This window comes from Acomys minous, assembly GCF_964271855.1.
Source record: "Acomys minous genome assembly, chromosome: 2".
Classification (NCBI taxonomy): domain Eukaryota; kingdom Metazoa; phylum Chordata; class Mammalia; order Rodentia; family Muridae; genus Acomys; species Acomys minous.
In genome coordinates, this window is record NC_140484.1 from 85,820,230 (window position 1) to 85,839,792 (window position 19,563).

At 52.6% G+C, this 19,563-nt stretch overlaps 2 protein-coding genes across 7 annotated transcripts in view; one reads left to right on the forward strand and one right to left on the reverse strand.

Moving 5' to 3' along the window:
* On the reverse strand, positions 1-9,657 carry PPP1R15A (protein phosphatase 1 regulatory subunit 15A). 2 transcript variants are annotated; one of them, XM_084759029.1, is made up of 4 exons: positions 9,504-9,657; positions 2,687-2,976; positions 834-2,201; positions 1-418 (listed from the first exon to the last, which is right to left on the reverse strand). In XM_084759029.1, the coding sequence occupies exons 3-4, from the start codon at positions 2,190-2,192 to the stop codon at positions 65-67; spliced, it is 1,713 nt and encodes a 570-aa protein (XP_084615155.1). In that variant the 5' UTR covers positions 2,193-2,201; positions 2,687-2,976; positions 9,504-9,657; the 3' UTR covers positions 1-64. The 2 variants fall into 2 exon arrangements, with proteins under 2 accessions (XP_084615155.1, XP_084615154.1); XM_084759028.1 differs by lacking the exon at positions 9,504-9,657 and having other exon boundaries at positions 2,687-3,322.
* The window catches only part of PLEKHA4 (pleckstrin homology domain containing A4), a 23,292-nt gene continuing 9,548 nt past the window's right edge, over positions 5,820-19,563 (forward strand). The window contains exons 1-12 of one of the 5 annotated variants that reach the window (XR_014774921.1): positions 5,820-6,289; positions 6,762-6,851; positions 8,209-8,316; positions 10,607-10,679; positions 10,777-10,877; positions 11,019-11,128; positions 12,268-12,483; positions 12,831-13,110; positions 13,688-13,771; positions 18,049-18,096; positions 18,420-18,500; positions 18,639-18,788. Coding sequence is in view for 4 of the 5 variants with exons in the window: in XM_084758897.1 (XP_084615023.1) it covers positions 6,768-6,851; positions 8,209-8,316; positions 10,607-10,679; positions 10,777-10,877; positions 11,019-11,128; positions 12,268-12,483; positions 12,831-13,110; positions 13,688-13,771; positions 18,049-18,096; positions 18,420-18,500; positions 18,639-18,788 (1,335 nt within the window). In the remaining variant the exon portion in view is untranslated. Of the gene's footprint in view, positions 6,290-6,677; positions 6,852-8,208; positions 8,317-9,683; positions 9,844-10,606; positions 10,680-10,776; positions 10,878-11,018; positions 11,129-12,267; positions 12,484-12,830; positions 13,111-13,687; positions 13,772-18,048; positions 18,097-18,419; positions 18,501-18,638; positions 18,789-19,563 lie in introns of all 5 variants that reach the window. The other 4 variants (XM_084758898.1, XM_084758897.1, XM_084758899.1 and 1 more) reach the window with 4 other exon arrangements.

Below are 19,563 nucleotides of genomic sequence, written 5' to 3' on the forward strand. Positions count from 1 at the left end.
TCACTACAAATCAAAAGGCTTTATTTCGTATTAAAAAAAATAAATAACAGGAAAGTCCTTGGGTTTAGCCACGCCTCCCCCCAAAGTCCAGGCTGGGAGAAGGGGCGTCAGCAGGAAGGGGAGAGGGTGTGGCCACCGCCTGGCTCAAGGGCGTGGCCTTAGAGGGACAGCACGGCCCAGGCTTTGGAAGAGCTGGGGGGTAGGCCAGAGGAAGTGGGGGGTTCCTAAGGCGTGCCCACGCTCTGGCCCGAAAGGGAGGGGTAAGATAAGGACCCAGTGTCTCCTCTGCCTGAGCAATGCGGCGGGCAAACCGGCTCCGGTCTCGTGCGAACTGCTCCCAGGGACCCCGACGGGCGGCCTGGGCTGCTCCTGCCCAGACAGCAAGGACACGGACTGTGACTTTCTCAGAAAAGTGCACCTGGGGACAGATGGGCAGAGGCCGGGAAATAAAAATTAGTCATGCAAAAATGCTTGGTAGTCGACTACTCACCCGCTTGCTATCCTGACTGTCCTCTGACTCAAGACACAGATGTCATGGCTACCATGAGCCACAACTGCCACTGCTCTTCCTGCCGCTTACATGAGATTGCAACAGGGTGAACACAGACTTCCCAACAGAGTTCCCATGCAAGAGGTTGCAACCCAGAGCTCCCTGGAGTCCCCACCTCCAACACACTTCCCTAGGGATTTTCAGGTCCCAGGCCCCTCTTCCTCCTGACTCAAAACCTAGGCCCTTTGTTTAAATTATATAGTAAAAAGAAGAAAAAAAAAAAGGTCAGTGTGGCATCCTATTGTAATCCCATTTGCATTAGGACTCTAAATCTCTAACTCACCTTTCTGGCCTTTGGTGGAGTCTCAGGGTCCTGATCCTGGGCGGGGGCTTTGAACAATCTGAGCCTCCTTTGCAGTCGAAGGGGCAGCTTAGGAGCAGCCCAAGGCGGTGCTGGCGTCTCTCCAGGTAAATAGAAGGCCACGCGGAATGGAGAGCGCTCTGCTTCCTCACTGCTCTCTGTCTCCTCCTGGGCCTGAAAGCTGGAGCTTCTGCCCAAGTCAGCCATTTCTGAATTATCTGGGGCCACACTGTCACAGTCATCTTCCTCCTCCGTGTCCTCCCCTGGGCAGGAGACCCAGGCCTTGAGGAGGGCACTTGTATGGGGGGTGTCGCAGGCCTGGGCTACAGTTTCCTCAGCTGATGGCGAGTCACTGTCTTCCTCCTCCGTGTCCTCCCCTGGGCAGGAGACCCAGGCCTTGAGGAGGGCACTTGTATGGGGGGTGGCACAGGTGTGAGCTACATCTTCCTCCTCAGACCCCCAATCATCACCACCATCCTCCTCCTCCTCCGTGTCCTCTCCCGGGCGATACACCCACGCCTTCAGGAAGGCACTCCCAGCACAGACAGACAAGGACGAAGCCTCAGCTTTTCTCTCTTCGTCGGTTTCTGCATTCTGAAAAGGCTGACCCTGCCCTGCCCTGTGTGGCTCTGCGTTGGCTTGTCCCTCCTGCTTGGGCCCCTCTTGAGGGCAGCGGTGGTCCCAGGCTCTGGAGTGAGAGGTGAGGGGGCCAGCTTTATTTCCTGTTCTTTTTTCCTCCGTGGCTTGCTGTCCGGCCTCCCCCGGGTGATACACAGCAGTGCTGGGTTTGTTTCCTGGAGACAGGTAAGCAGCAGAGCCTTGGAAAGCTGCCTTCACAGGTTGTCCATCCTCGGCTGGGCAACCCTCCCAGTGTGGTGTGGGATAAGGCAGCCCAGTCACACCCTTTTTAGCCACCACCTCCCCAAGGCTCTTATCAGCTTCTTGCAGGTCCGGGGACAGGAGTCCGGGCAGGCCAGCTGGGGGCGCGTGCTGCTTTTCATCCAATTCGTCATCTGAAAGTCCCCAAGTTTTAGGAAGGGAACTGCTGGCTTCCACATCGTGACAGGGCCCCTGGGCTGCTTCACTCTGTCCAGGGCCTCCATTTTCTTCAGCCTTCCCGTGAGGGAGGTGGTTCCCAGGGACAGGGGGAGGAGGTGTCAGCGCAGCCTTTCTCTGACCTGCACCTGTTAGTGTTTCTGCCAGCCAGGGCTCTGGGACTTCTGGGCCCCTCAGGCGGCTCCAGGCCCGGCTGAGGAAGCCCATCAGCGGAGACAGGAGGTAGAAGGCGTGGGCATCCCTCCAGTGCAGGATGGTATGTTGGGGTCTTGGGCTTGGAGCCATGTGTCTGGGCTGGAAAAGGGAGATAAATTGTTTAGAAGCCACTCTGGAAACAGGCCATAGCCCTGAGTCATGGTAACATACTCGTCACGGGGCAGCACGTGAGTCGCTGCCTCGGATTCCTAAGAGCACAGCTCACAGCCGGATCCAGCGCCTGGTTCGCCTCCCTCAATACCCCGAGAGTTCTACAGAAGTCGTGAGGACGCAGAGCCCAGCCCAGCTAAACCCTTTCTTCAACCCGGCCATCGATCCCTGATCCCTGCCCAGCCCTCCTCGGCCCGCCAAGAGTGTGCCCTCTAAGCACCCTGCTCCCCTCACCCCTCGGCCCCGGGCACCCCTCCTGCTTGGAGTCCAGCCCTTTATTCGGCTCACACAGGTACGGCAGTTCTAGCATGCAGGCCCCCTTCCCCTTTAATCGCCTTTCCTCCCCAGGTCCCCCCCCCACCTCCCGCCACCTCGGACCCCGGACCCCTCCCCAGGCCCCAGGCCCGACGCACCGGCGGGCTGCACGTCACCCCGGAGGAAAGAGCGCCGGTTCGGGCTGCCAGAAGCGGTCGCGGGTCCGGACTGGTCGCAAAGCCAACGCGTTCATGTCGCCCTCAGGCGTGGGGCTCGGGGACGCGAAGTCTCACAGGCTGTCCCGACAAAGGGGTGCGGGATCGCGCGGGGTCTCGCATGTAATCTTCCACAGGTTGAGAGCTGGCTGCAATCTGCGCCAACAACATCCGCGCCGCTTTTATACCCTGACGCCTAGTGACGTCACGGGAAGGCGGGGTCTCGGAAGTCCCTGGGAAAGGTGGGAGGAGGAAAACAACACCGAACTTCTCGCGGAGAGTCCGGCCTCTGTGACGTCACGCAGTTTTCCAGGCGTGTCCTTGGCTCGAACCGAGCGAGCTGTTGATCACGTAATTTCTGAGCAAGCAAGGAATTTCCTCAGCCAGGCACACCCCAATTAGTTTCTTTTCTTTCTTTCTTTTTCTTTTTCTTTTTTTGTTTTCTTGTTTTTCGAGACAGGGTTTCTCTGTGTAGCCCTGGCTATCCTGGACTCGCTTTGTAGACCAGGCTGGCCTCGAACTCACAGAGATCGGCCTGCTCTGCCTCCCGAGTGCTGAGATTAAAGGCTTGCGCCACCACCGCCCGGCTCTTTTTTCTTTTTTTAAGAGACAGGGACTGGCCTCCAACTCAAATATCCTGCTGCTGTCTCCAGAATGCAAGGATTAAGGGCGTGAACCACCACGCCCGGTTTTTGCCTCCAGGCAAGGGTGATTTGTTTTGTTTTGTTATTCGAAACTGGATTTCTCTGATTATCCCTAGCTGTCCTGAACTCTATAAACCGCTCTGGCCTCGAATTTACTGAGATCCATTTGCCACTGCCTCGAGATGATAGGATTAAAGGCATGCCATTACGCCCAGCTGTATTTACTATTTAAAGAAAAAAAAAAAACTTAAAAAAAAAAAAGCCAGCTGTGGCTGGGCAGTGGCGGCACACCCATTTAATCCCAGCACTCAGGAGGCAGAGGCAGGCGGATCTCTGTGAGTTCGAAGCCAGCCTGGTCTACAGAGTGAGTCTAGGACAGCCAAGGCTACACAGAGAAACCCTGTCTCGAAAAACAAAGCAAAAACAAACAAACAAAACAGGGTGCTGGAGAGATGGCTCAGTGGTTAAGAACCCTGGCTGCTCTTCCAGAGGTCCTGAGTTCAATTCCCAGCAACCACATGGTGGCTCACAACTGTCTGTAATATCCAGTTCCAGAAGATCTGACACCCTCTCACAGACATTGGTGCACATAGAATAAATAAATTGTTTTTTTAAATAAATTGTTTTTAACCCTTTTTTTCATATTTATTTTATGTATGTGTTTTCCCTGCCTGTATAAATATGTACATCTATTGTTTCAGACCATCCCCCAACATACATCAAGTCTGTGTACGGTGCTTTGGAGGCCAGAAGATGCCATCAGATCTCCTGGAACTGGAGTTAGAGATGATGATTGTGAGCCTCCATGTGGGTTCTGGGAAATAAGTTTGGGTCCTCTGCAAGAGCAGCAAGTGCTTAAACCCTGAGACATCTTTCTAGTCCCTTGGTTGTTTGTGGTGTGTGTGTCTGTCTGGTTTTTCTTTTGCTTTGTTTTCGGACCCTGGCTGTTCTGGAGCTCACCGGGTAAGCTCAGGCCAACCTTAATCTTTGGGCAATCCTCCGACTGTACACAGAGGAGCGGTGACCGAGGCCCACCGCCTGCTTTCACGGAGCCCTCTTCTTTCACTTCTTTAAAAACAAAAGAAAACCCAAAACCAAAACAAAACCCATTTATTTCCATTTCCTTTGTTTTGTTTTTGTCTTTTGACAGGGACCCATATTGTATTCCAGGTCGGCCTGGAACTTACTAAGCAACCTGGGCTGAATTCGACCTCTGTAGCCCAGGCTGCCCTGGGGATCTCGGCAGTCCGACCTCAGCCTTTCTAGTATAGGGGCTACAATGTGACCTCAAATAAATAGAGGCTACGTAGAGCACGCCTGTAATCCCAGCACTCTGGGAGACAGAGGCAGGCAGGTCTACAGAATGAAAAGGCTACCCAGAGAAACCCTGTCTCGAAAAACCAAAAAATAAATAAATAAATAGAGAACAAAGGGCACTGGTAGACAAATTCCTTTGCCTTCACAGGCAGGCACCTGCATTTTAAAAATTTATACGCCAGGCAGTGGTGGCGCACGCCTTTAATCCCAGCTCATGCCTTTAATCCCAGCACTCGGGAGGCAGAGGCAGGAGGATCGCTGTGAGTTCGAGGCCAACCTGGTCTACAGAGTGAGTCCAGGACAGCCAAGGCTACCCTGTCTCGAAAAACCAAAAAGAAAAAAAAAAGAAAAAAATTTATACAAAGGTTCTGCTTGTGTAATTTGAAATTCTAATTGGGTTGTACTCTGGTGGGGGTGTGGTTCTATTCCAGAGACCCAGCTCCAGCCTCCTCCCCCCTCTCTTTCTGGTGTGTGCGCATGTGTGGTGTATGTGTGTGCATGTGTGCATGTGTGTGTGTGTATAGGTGTGTGGTGCGTTGACTCCCAGGGCTTCATACACACTGAGCAATGCTCTCCTGGAACTGCACGCTGAACCCTGCCTTTATTCCTCCGTATGTCTGGAGGCACCATACCCGCCTCCTAACGGCTTATCAGTCAGATGTGAAGGAGCCATTTCAAAATGGCCACTTAACTCTGTCCTTGCCAGAAGCCAGCACTCTGGGGCTATCTTCTCTCCTTCCAGGCCCATTAATGAGTCATTTGGTCAAGGCCACACTTGTGGACCAAGGGTGGGCGCTCCTGAGTCCTGACTCTTTACTCATATCTCCCCAGGCACCCAGCAGCCAGGCTAAGTCCCAACTTTACAAGGTTTCAGGAGTTGGAGATCCCATTCCTTGAAAGACGCAGGACAATTCTCCTGAAGGTGCCAGGGCCTCAAACCCCAGTAACAACAAACCCTGGGGTCCCAGCCTCTGCTCCAAACAGACAGAGTACCAGCTACAGCTTAGGGGAGTCGGGAGTTGGGGGAGCACAACCCCTCCCCTTGCCGTGGGGGCAGCTGAAGCCAGGGGTCAGGTTGTAGTGGGGAGGCCAGGAGAGGCGGGGACAGCCAGGATTGGGAGGGGAAGACAGCCGCGTGGGCGGCGGCCAGAGGGAGGGAAAGCCCAGCGGAGAGGAAAGAGAGACCGGGAAGAGGGAGGAGGAGAGAAAGTGAGGAAGAGAACGTGAAAAAGAGAAAGGAAACAGATGTGTCTGGTCAGGGAGAAAGAGGAAGAGATTGAGTGTGGAGGGAGGAAGTAGGAGGGGAGTGGGCTGACCCTGGAGGGAGCAGGGGAGGGGTTTAGACAGGAGCGGAAAGGTAAGGAAAGGCAGTGGGACAGAGGTAACCCAGGCAGACAAGGGGAGAGAGAGAGAGAGAGAGAGAGAGAGAGAGAGAGAGAGAGAGGGGAAGGGAGGCTCACAAACAAGACAGAGAAGAAAAGAAAGCAAGCATCAGGTGAGGAGAGGAGAGAGACCAACACTGAGAAGCCAGTGTCTGAGGCACTAAGAAGGTGACAGATCCTAGTCACTGGGACACCAGAGCTGGGTAAGTCCCTGGCTGGGCTGGGAGGGATTTGCCTGGGATGCCATTTCTGGTATCTTAGGACTTGTCTTGGGAAGTGGGCAAAGATGCTTTGGGGAGTGGGGGAGGGAAATTCCTGAGGGAAGACAGAGACAGGTAGTCCAGGGTACCCCGAAGGAGGCAGGGAACAGGGTCCTTATGCATAGAGGGGGGGGGGGGTCACATTCCTGGCCTGAATTCAGGGGCAGGAATAAAGGCACCCCTATTCTGTTGGCCTGGCTGCAGACAGCTGCCCCCCTCCCCGCAGCTGCCAGAGCCGCCCACCTCTCCTGGCACGGCTCTTGGTATGTGATCCCTGGCCATGGCCTCCCCCAGCCCCTCAGTCCCCAAACAACAGTTTCTTTCTCCTCAGCCTCCTCTGACCTTCGAGCCCTGACCCAACTCTCCTCAGCCCCCAACAGTGGAGAGACACAGCCCCTTTCTCTTTCTCCCCAAGCTCTCGATGGAGCAGGGTCGACCCCGGAGCAGCCTCAGCCTGGCCAGCAGCGCTTCGACGGTTTCTTCTCTGAGCAGCCTGAGCACCAAGGTCCTTCTGTCCTTTGGGACGGGATCGGGAGGAAGGGGCCTTCTGGGCTGTCCTGCCCCATTTCCTAGCTGTGGGTTCTGTGCCATCACAGGGATGCCAATTGTGGAGAACGGGGATCCTTAGTGACTGGGGCTGCCAGACTGGTCCCAAGTTGAGCATCAGCTGCAGCCAGGAATTTGGAGACATTCCCGGCTCGGTCCCACCCCTCTCAGTCTTCCTAATTCTAAGCCAAAAGAACAAACAAGCCTAGACTGAGCGGAGGTGGCTACTCTTGACTGGACTAGGGCACTTTCTCCTCCGGTCCATAACCATCGGACTGCGCTTCTTTGGGGGGTGGGGTGGTTTCGAGACAGGGTTTCTCTGTGTAGCCTTGGCTATCCTGGGCTCGCTTTGTAGACCAGGCTGGCCTCGAACTCACAGTAATCCGGCTGCCTCTGCCTCCTGAGTGCTGGGCTTAAAGGCGTGCGCCACCACTGCGCGGGCGGCCTCGGACCGCACTTATAACCAGGCCTGCTGGCTCACAGCTGAAACCCAGCACTGGGCAGATGGAAGCTGGAACACCCAAAGTTGAAGGTTATCCCTGGCTACATGGCAAATTAGAGGCTAGGTGAAACTTTGTCTCACAGAAGCCAACAGACATCCAAGTCAGAGCCAGTGCAGGGCCAGAGGCAGACAGACTGAGTCTCAGTGAGTTTGAGACCAGCCTTGTCTACATCGTGAGTTCTAGGACAGCTGGAGCTACGTAGTGAGACCCTGTCTTGAAAAACAAAAGTGAACAAACAACACACACACACACACACACACACACACACACACACACACACACACCAAGCCAGGTATGGTGGTACATACCTTTTGTTTGTTTTTTGAGACAGGGTTTCTCTGCGTACCCCTGGCTGTCCTGGACTCCCTCTGTAGACCAGGCTGGCCTTGAACTCACATCGATCCGCCTGCCTCTGCCTCCCGAGGGCTGAGTTTAAAGGTGTGTGCCTTTAATTTTAAATCTCTAATCCTTCCTCTGCCTCCAGGATGATGGGCCGACAGGGTGAACAGGCAGGCACCCTCGGTTTACACAGCGCTGGGACTTGACCACATGCTTCATGCCTAAGGAAGCACTGTAGCAGCCCAGCTAAGACCCTTGTCACGTTTCATTTGTTTTGTGACATGGTCTCACATGGCACACACTGTCCTGGCACTCGCTCTGTTTGTGAGAATGATCTTGAGATCCTATCCCAAGTGCTGGTTTTACAGCCGGGTGCCACCATGTTTGGCCCCTTGCCTGCCTTCTAAGGGAAATCCACTTGGGCGCCAGTCCCAAGAGCGGCCCTCATTCACCTGTGCTCCCTTTGCCCCTCAGAAGCCTACCCGGGCAGTACACAAGGTCCACGCCTTTGGGAAAAGGAACCATGCCCTTCGGCGAGACCCCAACCTTCCCGTGCACATCCGCGGCTGGCTGCATAAGCAGGTGAGGTTGGACAAGGCTGAGGTCCCTGGACGCTGTGACCGGCTACTGACTTTCCTTCCACGTTGCCAACACCTGCTGCTTCCGCCTCCCTGTCTGCCCTGCCCTTGCGTACTTGAATCATTCATTCCCTGACTGTGGTTAGAACATTTCATGTTCCTGGCCCCAGGACACAGGTTATACACATTAGATGAACGAGCATCTGTGCCATACTTGAGATCATTAAGGTGGGCTGGAGAGATGGCTCAGTGGTTAAGAGCACTGACTGCTGCTCTTCCTAGAGGTCCTGAGTTCAATTCCCAGCAACCACATGGTGGCTCACAGCCATCTATAATGAGGTCTGGTGCCCTCTTCTGGCCTGCAGATGTACATGCAAGCAGAACACTGTATACATAATAAATACATCTTTTTTCTTTCTTTTTGTTTGTTTTCAAGACAAGGTTTCTCTGTGTAGCCTTGGCTGTCATGGACTTGATTTTTAGATCAGGCTGGCCTTGAACTCACAGACATCCACTTGCCACTGCCTCTCAAGTGCTGGGATTTGATGCCTGGCTCTTTTTTTCTTTTTCTAAATAAATAATTTTTTCCCCCGAGATTCTAAATAAATCATAAAAAAAACAAAAGAGGCCGGGCGTGGTGGCACATGCTTTTAATCCTAGCACTCGGGAGGCAGAGGCAGGTGGTTCGAGGCCAGCTTGGTCTACAAAGCGAGTCCAAAGTAGCCAAGACTACACAGAGAAACCCTATCTCCAAAAACCAAAAGAGAGAGAGAGAGAGAGAGACAGACAGACAGACAGACAGACAGAGACAGAGACAGAGAAAGAGAGAGAGAGAAGAGAAGAAGATCATTAAGGTGAAATGCAGATCATGTTGGTGTATGCCTGTAATTGCAGCACTCCTGAGGCAGAGACAGGCAGATCTCAGTGAGGCAGGCATGGTCTACAAAAGCAAGTTTCAGGACAGCTAAGACAACATAGAGAGACCCTGTCTGCAAATACTGACCCAAATCAAAAGAAAACAAGATGGTGATCAGGCAGGGTAGGGCAGGAATTGGGTAATGGACAGGCCTATAACGGTGCTAAGGAGGAAGAGGCAGGGGGATCATCAAGGCTAGCCTTGGCTATAGAGCAAATTCACGGGCAGCCTGGGCTATTTAAGACCTAGTGTTGAATCAAAGAAGACCCACAAACCTTTGGCTGCTGGGAGATAGGGACCCTCGACATCTCAGACTTCAGCACTTCACCCGGACCCTGAATATGAAACCTCCGAGGTGCATCACCTCAGCCAAACTTTCCAGCATCTTCTCATGCCTCAAAGGGCAGATGGGAAGTCTTTTTTTTTTTTTTTTTTTTTTGGTTTTTTCGAGACAGAGTTTCTCTGTGTAGCCTTGGCTGTCCTGGACTCGCTTTGTAGACCAGGCTGGTCTCGAACTCACAGTGATCCACCTGCCTCTGCCTCCCGAGTGCTGGGATTAAAGGCGTGCACCACCACGCCCGGCTCAGATGGGAAGTCTTGAGGCTCCTTGTGGAAGTATGGCTTTTTCTTTCTTTCTTTCTTTCTTTCTTTTTTTGTGTAGCCTTGGCTGTCCTGGACTTGCTTTTTAGACCAGGCTGGCCTCGAACTCACAGCGATCCGCCTGCCTCTGCCTCCCGAGTGCTGGGATTAAAGGCGTGCGCCACCACGCCCGGCTTTCTTTTTGGTTTTTTGAAGCAAGGTTTCTCTGTGTACCTTGACTGTCCTAGATTCACTTTGTAGACCAGGCTGGCCTCGAACTCAGACATCTGCCTGCCTCTGCCTCCCGAGTGCTGGGATTAAAGGCGTGCGCGACCATACCCGGCCTGTATGATTTTTTCTAAGGCATAGTTTACAAGAGTCTAAATTTAAGCTGGGCGTGGTGGTGTATACCTTTAATCCCAGCACTCGGGAGGCAGAGGCAGGTGGATCTCTCTGAGTTGGAGGCCAGCCTGGTCTATAGAGTATGTTTCGAACAGCCAGGGCTACACAGAGAAACCCTGTCTTGGAGGTAAGGGGAGTGGCCAAGCTTAGAGCCAGAAGTGCTGTCGCTCAGTCATGGCACCCGTCTTATCAACACAGTAGCTGCTGGCTACCCCAGCCCCTCCACCGTCTCTGGGTCTCTGCCCCCATCTCTCTTTCCTTGGGTCTCTCTAGGTCCCTCTATTTCTGTCTTTCTCTCTCTTTCCCCAGCCTCAGTCCCTCTGTCACCCTGGGTCACTTCCTCCATGTAGTTCCTCCCCTGCCTTCTGTTCAGCCTCTTTCTCGTCTCTCTCCCTAGGACAGCTCAGGCCTCCGGCTGTGGAAACGCCGTTGGTTCGTCCTCTCAGGCCACTGTCTCTTCTACTACAAGGGTCAGTGTCCCTGCTCGCCCCGCCCCACCACTTTCCCCCTGGGGCCTCCAGGTCCCCTGACACCTTCCTGACCTCTGACCCCATCCTCTCTCTGCAGACAGCAGAGAGGAGAGTGTCCTGGGCAGCGTACTGTTACCCAGCTACAGCGTCAGGCCAGACGGGCCGGGAGTCCCGCGTGGCCGGCGTTTCACCTTTACAGTGAGTGTGTGTGTGTGTGGATTCTAGGGAGGTGGTAGGCGGGAATGCGAGGTGACCATGCACTGGGGTTTCCACATCTGGACATGTGAGGTCGCACCATGATTCCTCTGAGTCCTGGTCCCAAGCCGCTGTCCCTTGCAGGCGGAGCACCCAGGCATGAGGACCTATGTCCTGGCAGCTGACACACTGGAGGACCTGAGAGGTTGGCTTCGGGCTCTGGGAAGGGCCTCTCGTGCAGAGGGGGACGACTGGTGAGTGAAAGCCCCGGGCATGCCCTCCCTGGAGAGCCCCTCCTTTTGTAGGGCAGTCATTTAAATTAGTGATTACTATCTCCTAAGTAGCTCCACCCACAAAGACTCCTCCCCCCAAGGAACTTCCTCCAATAGCAAAAAGATTTTTTTTCTTTCTTTCTTTCTTTCTTTTTTTTTTTTTTGAGACAGGGTTTCTCTGTGTAGCCTTGGCCGTCCTGGACTGACTAAATAGATCAGCCTGGCCTTGAACTCACAGTGATCTGCCTGCCTCTGCCTTCCAGGTGCTGGGATTAAAGGCGTGCGCCACCACCTCCCGGCTTTTTCTCCAGTTCTTTTAATTTACTGGGGATTGAAGCTAGGGTTTTATACTTTAAGTAAGCTGCCTAGCACTGAGCTACCTCTCCAGCCTTATTTTTAAAATGAGAGAGAGAGCCAGGCGTGGTGGCGCACGCCTTTAATCCCAGCACTCGGGAGGCAGAGGCAGGTGGATCACTGTGAGTTCGAGGCCAGCCTGGTCTACAAAGTGAGTCCAGGATGGCCAAGGCTACACAGAGAAACCCTGTCTCGAAAAACCAAAAAATAAAATAAAATAAAATGAGAGGGAGAGAGAGAGAGAGAGAGAGAGAGAGAGAGAGAGAGAGAGAGAGAGAGAGAGAGAGACCTGTGAGTGGACAGGCACCTGGGTCAGTGCCCGTGGAGGCGTGAGCTGGACCTCAGGTGCCTTTCTCTACTTCCCTCCGCCTTATTGCTATGAGCAGGGTCTCTCACTGAGCCGGAAGCTCGTTGTATTAGCTAGGCTGGCTGGCCCACAAGCTCTCAGGGTCTGACTTTCTCAGGTCCCCAGTTTCCTTGGATATTAATTCTCCTAGCTGTTCTTTTGTTAGTTTTGGTCTTTGAGACAGGCACTCACTGTATAACCCCGGTTGGCCTGGAACTCAGATCCACCTGCCTCTGCCTCCCTGGGGCTGGGATTAAAAGTGTGTACCACCTTGCCCTGACTGTTTGCCTTTTGTGGGACAAATTATCTCAGGCACTTTCCCATCCTGCCCCAATCCCTGGACCTCAGGACACTGGGCCCTGTGCCAGTAGACCCAGTGGCAAGAGTGAGGAAAATGTCCCTCCATGTGTCCACTTGCTAGTGGAGTACCTAGGTCACCTGCACGTCCCCAGCCTGGGGAAGGTCCCGGAGGCCCCGGAGGGCCCCCAGAAGTAAGCAGAAGGGAAGAGGGGCGCATCTCAGAATCACCGGAGGTAGCTCGGCTCGCCAGAGGTCGTGGCAGGCACGGAAGGCACACTCCCAGCCCTACAGCTGACCTGCAGCCTGGCACCTGGAGCCGGAGAACCAGGAGCCCGGAGTAAGAAGGGACACTTTGGGGGCTTGGCCTAAAGGTAGAGCAGAGCCCAATCATCACAGGTTGAGGGCGTGGCGTGGAGGAAGGAACAGCTGAAGTGGGTGATTGGACCAGTTAGGTTGGAGGTCTAAGGAAAGAGGGAGCCAGTTAGAGGCTTAATGGAAGGACGGTGCTGGAGATGTCTCGGTCCTTTGCACACAAGTCGATACAGATGCTCCCAAAGGGAACTCACCCAGAATCTGTCCAGCAGAGAGGGGCAGTGCGCCTCAGGGAAGCCAGTCCACTTTGTGAGGTGGACTGGGAGCACGGGCTCAGCCTAACTCAGTTTCCCGATTCTCTCCTTTCCACAGGCTGTTCTCACCCCTCTCCCGCCCGCCCTCCCCTCTGAGCCTTCCCCGTCCACGGTCGGCTCCCGCGCGGCGACCCCCTCTCTCAGCAGGAGACGTTTCTTTTCCTGCCCGACCTCACACTCCTTTGAGTCGCATCGATGTCCGACCTCCTCTGGATTGGGGACCTCAAAGACAGACCCTCTCCCGACCTCCCACTCCACGCCGAGGACCCTCCTCCGAAGCTGGCGGAGGCCGGCCACCCAGGAGTCCGCAACCCAAGCGACAAGAGGCAAGAACACAGGTGCACAGAGAGAGCGGACTACAATTCCCATCAGGCATCAAAACTCGCTTTCCAGGCCAGGGATTGGGTCATGCCTCCCAGGCATTATGGGGATTATAGTTCACAATGCAACTGACCATCTCCCCACCCCCACCCCACCCCCCAAAATCCATGTCCCGTCAAGCCTCTAGATTATTTTTGTGCCCTTGCTCCGTGCTTTGTGGGTATTGTAGTCCACTAAACTGTGAGGGCTAACCAGAGTTTGGTTTCTAGCTATTGTTTCAAGATAGCCAGCTTCCTGATAATGTCTCATAGCTAGTATATCTGTAGCTAACTTCCAGCAGCCCTTAGCGGCTTTCCCAGGCTAGTCCACTTAATAATAGCCTGTGTTTGTGGAGCCAGTACAGTGGAGGATGTGTGTGTGCGCCCCGAACCCAGAGCCCACTCATAGTAGACAAGCATTCTACTCTGACCTACTCACTGATCCTCATTTTCATGTCTTATTTTGAGACGAGGTCTCCCTAAGTTGTCCAGGCTGTCCTTAACCTCACTCTGTAACCTAGGCCTAACGAGATGATTTTACGCATTTCTATTTCAGTCTACCCAGGCCTCTTCTGGTTCGTCCACCTATCTCCAGCTGCCTCCAAGACCCCCCGGGACCAGGGCCTCCATGATTTTGCTGGTAGGTTTCCTGCAGCACCAGGAATCCACTAGAATCCCTCTCGTGCTTAACCTGCATGGAAGGTGATGCTTGTCTGCTGGCCAAACAGCCCTGGAACGGCCATTCAGGATCCCGGGCTGGGTGCTCTTGTTATTTTCCCATGGCGGAGGGAACAAGATATGTATGTATGTGTATATATAGTGACCTCTCCTAAGTGTGGTCCAGGAGAAGGTTTGTTATTGTAGAAAAGATGAAGGCAACAGCCAGAGGTATCTGGAAGGGTCCAGACTGAACCAGGCCAGAGGGGGAACAAAGGGAGCTGGGCAGAGAGAGAGAGGGGGGAAGAGAAAAGGGAGGGAACAAAGAAGTGTAAGAGCCAAACATGGTGGCACATGCCTTTAGTCCCAGCAGGCAGATCTTTGTGAGTTCGAGGCCAGCCTGCCATACAAAGTGAGTCAAGGACAGTTAAGGCTACTGTCTTGAAAACCAAAACAAAACAAAAACAAACAAACAAACAAACAAAAACCCCAAACCAATCAAACAAACAAACAAACAAAAAAAGGGCCAACATGGCCGAGATTATATAAGAATCAGAGAAGCTGGGGGAAGGAAGTGAGGTTCAGGGTAGGGGTGGGGTGAGGAAAGTCCTGAGAGGAGCCAGGACTCTTGGCAAGAGGAGCCAGCGTCCTCTTTGATAAGTTAGACAGGCACCTTAGATGGCCGTTTGTTTCCCTATTGTTCTTGCTGTGGTGATGTAACCCACCGGGGAAGGCCAAAGACTTAGACTCAATTCAAATTTGGGTTTAATGAATCTTTTTTTTTTTTTTTGGTTTTTCGAGACAGGATTTCTCTGTGTAGCCTTGGCTGTCCTGGACTCACTTTGTAGACCAGGCTGGCCTTGAACTCACAGCGATCCGCCTGCCTCTGCCTCCCGAGTGCTGGGATTAAAGGCGTGCACCACCACCGCCTGGCCGGGTTTAATAAAGCTTACTCTTTTTTTTTAAGATTCATTTATTATGTATACAGTGTTCTGCCTGCATATACACCTGCCCACCAGAAGAGGGCACCAGATCTCATTATAGATCATTATGAGCCACCATGTGGTTGCTGGGAATTGAACTCGGGACCTCTGGAAGAGCAGACAGTGCTCTTAACCGCTGAGCCATCTCTCCAGCCCCATGAATCTTATTCTTACTGCTAGCAGAAAGGACAACAGTCTGAGAGCCCAAAGCATACCATGCCAGTGGGGGCTAAAAGAAGGGTTTATAGAAATGGACATCAAAGGTGGGCACCACAATCATCTCATGCTTTACAGACTCCACAGCTGGCTCAGAAAACTGCTTCATGCCCCCTCAGTTGTTTCTCTTTCCGGGTGTCAATAAAATGGCCGTCTTGTGGGTGGGTGGTGGTGCCCGCCTTTAATCCCAGCACTGAGGAGGCAGAGACCAGTGATTGATTACCTCACAGCACGGTTACTCAGTGATTGATTACCTCACAGCACGGTTACTCAGTGATTGATTACCTCACAGCACCGTTACCCTATCCTCTTCCATCCCCCCTTTTGGGGCAGGGTCTCTCTGTGCAGCCTTGGTAGCACTTACTGTCCTGGAACTCACTGTGTAGACCAGGCTGGCCCGAGAGGTCTGCCTGCCACTGTCTGCAGCGTGCTGGGATTAAAGGGGTGCACCGCCATTATCTCACAGCAGGAAATAACCCCTGCGGGCTGCTAGGATCATTGGCCTTAGTAACTCAGGTATTTCGGGGTACAGGTCAGTGGCCCTAAGGGGTGCCATCACAGAGGAGTCCTGTGTAAATTATCACAGACCAGACCACCCTGGGAAAGTGTCATTAGTGACTGGGATAGACAGACAGGTTTCTTCCCGGGCAGCCAATAACACAGCGCCATCGAGTCAGAGCTGGCCGTCCCATTCCCACACTCTGAAGGCAGGGGTCTGGTGTTGAGGTGTCACCAGGGCAAGAGGTGAGGTGCTTTCTCATCTCACCTGGGCTTCCTGTTGGCAGAACCCTTGCTGTCCTCTTCCCAACCACCCCGGTACAGGAGCATCTTCTGTCATGCGCATTTGTCATGTGTCTGAATCTCTCCGTGTAAGAATCTCAGTGCGATGTCCTGGGAACTTCCGGGAAAGAAGGACATTTCGGGGCTGGAGACGTGGCTCTGTGGGAAGGGTGCTTGTCCACCATACACAAACCCTTGGGCTCCATCCCCTGCACCCACAGCCCCTCTGGCCAGGCTGGTGCGCTCGTGCCTGTAATCCCAGCCCTAGAGGTGTGATGCAGGAGGATGAGAGATGCCGGACTGGGTTGGAGAGGTAGCTCCGTGGCTAAGACCCTCGTGGCAGCTACTTCAGGTGGCTCACAAAAGCCTGTAATTCCAGCTCCCCGGGGGTCTGATGGCTGCTTCTGCCACTGTCACTCGCACATATTTAAAATCTTTTAAAAGGTTAAGGTCATCCTCAGGCTACATAGCACGTTCAAGACCAGCCTGGGTAATGTAGCTTAACCATTTTAATGGCCTTAGTTTATTTTCTATTATTATTATTATTATTATTATTATTATTATTATTATTATTATTATTATTATTATTACTACTACTACTACTACTACTACTACTACTACATTTTCTTTTCTTTTTTTAAAAATATTTTTTATTTAATTTTAATTTATGTGCATTGGTGTAGGGATGTCAGATCTTGGAGTTACAGACAGTTGTGAGCTGCCATGTGGGTGCTGGGAATTGAACCCGGGTCCTTTGGAAGAGCAGGCAATGCTCTTAACCACTGAGCCATCTCTCCAGCCCCCTACATCTTATTTTCAAGACAGGGTTTCTCTCTGTAGCCCTGGCTGTCTTAGAACTCACGTTGTAGGTCAGGCTGGCGGAAATCTGCCTGGCTTTGCCTTTGAAAGTTTATTATTGCTGTCTTTGTATACATGTGAGTGAGGTGGAGGTCAGGGGACAGCTTTGTTAGTCAGTGGCTCCTCTCCTTCCTCCCTCTGTCCACCGAGTTCTGAGGATTGAACTTAGGTGGACAGATTGGGCAATAAGCACTTTTACTCAGAGAGCCAACCCACCTACCTTTTAGGGTTTTTTTTGTTTGTTTGTTTGTTTGTTTGCTTTGTTTGAGACAGAGTTTCTTTCTTTCTTTCTTTTTTAAAATCTATTTACTATGTATACAGTATTCTGCCTACAGGCCAGAAGAGGGCACCAGATCTTATTATAGATGGTTGTGAGCCACCATGTGGTTGCTGGGAATTGAACTCAGGACCTTTGGAAGAACAGTCAGTGCTCTTAACCTTCTGAGCCATCTCTCCAGCCTGAGACAGGGTTTCTTTGTGAACCTTGGCTGTCCTGGAACTCATATATATGCGTTGGTGTTTTGCCTGCATGTATGTCTGTGTGAGGGTGTCAGATCTTGGAGTTACAGACAGTTGTGAGCTGCCATATGGGTGCTGGGAATTGAAGCCGGGTCCTTTGGAAGAGTAGCCAGTGCTCTTAACCGCTGAGCCATCTCTCCAGCCCAAACCCACCATGTAAAAGAAAAAAGATTAACTTATTATTTATATGGTATTCTGCCAGAATGTATATGCCTGCAGGCCAGAAGAGGGAGTCGGATCCCAGTATAGATGGCTGTGAGCCACCATGTGGTTGCTGGGAATTGAACTCAGGGCCTTTGGAAGAGCAGACCATGTTCTTAACCACTGAGCCATCTCTCATGCCCTCTTCTTTATTTCATGTGCATGAATGTTTTACCTGCACATATATTAGTGTACCTTATACATGCCTGGTGCTCAGGGAAATCGGAAAGAGGTGTTGGATCCCCTCAACCTGGAATTGCAGACAGCTGTGAGCCACCATGTGGGTGCTGGGAACTGAACCCTGGTCCTCTGGAAGAGCAACAGGTGCTCTTAACTGCTGAGCCACCTCTCCAGCCCTGACCTGGAAGCTCTGATCCTCTGGTCTCAGTCCCAGTGCTGGGATGGGAAGTGTGCACCTCCATGCCCAGCTTGGCAGTTTTCCTCATGTTAAGAGTGTGGATTGTGGGACGGTGCTCCCATCAACTGCATTTTCTGTGGTCAGTTGAGGACTAAGCCCGTGGCAATCTTTCTGAAGCCGAGGTTCCTGTGGTTGGTTCCAGAGGTCTCTAAGGCTCGGAAGGAGGGCAAGTAGGAGATGGTTGTCTGTTAGTGTGTCTGTCTGTCCATGGAAGGAGGCTTTGGCTCAGCACAGACAGTGTGACCCTGCCAGGCTCCTTTGACCCTGGACTTTTTTCCTTCTTAGCCAGGTCCCCCGGTGGACTCAGCTTTGCATCAGAACTTGGAAACAGATGTAAGTTTTCCCAGATCCGAACCTTGGCCAATTCTCAGAGTTGAGAAGGGTCTAGGCAGGCAGTTCTCAACCTGTGGTTCGGGACCCCTTTGGAGCCGTATATCAGCTGTCCTGCCTAGCAGATAATGACATTATGACTCATGTCAAAATTACAGTTATGAAAAGCAGCGACCAAACAAATTTAGGGTTGGGGCTCACCACAATAAGAGGAAGTGTAACAAAGGGTGGCAGCATTCAGGAAGGTTGAGACCACTGTTGTAGATGGGGCTGGGAGGGGAAAAACCAGATGAGGTCCAGAAACACTTCCGTCTCAACTTCCGCAGACTCTGCTGACCAAGCTGTGCGGCCAGGACCGGCTCCTGAGGCGATTACAGGAGGATCTGGACAAGAGGCAGGAGGAGAAGGTGCAGAAAGGGTGGGCCTTACCCACTCCCCAGGCGTGACAATCAAGACAGCGCTGCTGGAGGGCTTGGGGAGGGAGCACTTCCGCTTTCTTGGGGAGGGACTGGCTTCCGATGCCTGACCACCTGTTCTCTGTGCAGGAGCAGCTGGAGGCAGCCTTGGAGCTGACCCGGCAGCAGCTGGGTCAAGTGACCAGGGAGGCTGCGGCTTCTGGGAAGGCATGGGGTCACCAGCGCCTTCTGCAGGACCGGCTGGTGAACGTGAGGGCTGCTCTGTGTCACCTGGCTCAGGTGAGCTTCTGGGAAGAGCAGGCTTATTCTGCAGGCTGCTATGGAGCCTCTGCACACTTGTTCCTGAGCCATCAGCCCACTTGCAATTTTAAATCTATAATCTTTTTGTGTTTGTTTGTTTCTTGAGACAGAGTTTCTCTTATAGTCCTGGCTGTCCTGGAACTCACTCTAGAGACCAGGCTGGCCTCTAACTCACAGCAATCCACCTGCCTCTGCCTCCTGAGTGCTGGGATTACAGGTGTGCACCACCACGGCCAGGTAAATCTATAATCTTTTAAAAACTTGTTCTTTTTTTATTTTTATTTATTTATTTATTTTTTTTGAGACAAGGTTTCTCTGTATAGCTTTGACTATCCAGGACTCACTTTGTAGACCAGGCTGGCCTCAAATTCACAGCGATCCGCCTGCCTCTACCTCCCAGGTGCTGGGATTAAAGGTGTGCGCCACCACTGCCTGGCTTTAAAACCTGTTCTTATTCCAGATTGTATATGTGTGCTTGTGTGAGCATGCATATGTGTATCCCATGGCACACATCTGAGGGTCAGAGGACAAGTTGAAGGAGTCAGTCTCTTCTTCTACCCTGTTGGTCCTGGGGGACCAAACTCAGGTCATCAGACTTGGCAGCAAGTGCCTTTACCAGAGAAATCTTTTTGTTTTTGTTTTGGCTTTTCGAGACAGGTTTCTCTGTGTAGCCCTGGTTGTCCTGGACTTGCTTTGTAGACCAGGCTGGCCTCGAACTCACAATAACCTACCTGCCTTGCCTCCTGAGTGCTGG

What these genes read in the sequence shown, in the direction of transcription:
- PPP1R15A (XM_084759029.1), bottom strand. Translation starts at nt 2,192, where the DNA reads ATGGCTCCAAGCCCAAGACCCCAACATACCATCCTGCACTGGAGGGAT. An exon ending in CTCCACCAAAGGCCAGAAAG is followed by an intron (nt 419 to 833) that starts GTGAGTTAGAGA and finishes ATCTGTCCCCAG; the next exon opens with GTGCACTTTTCTGAGAAAGT.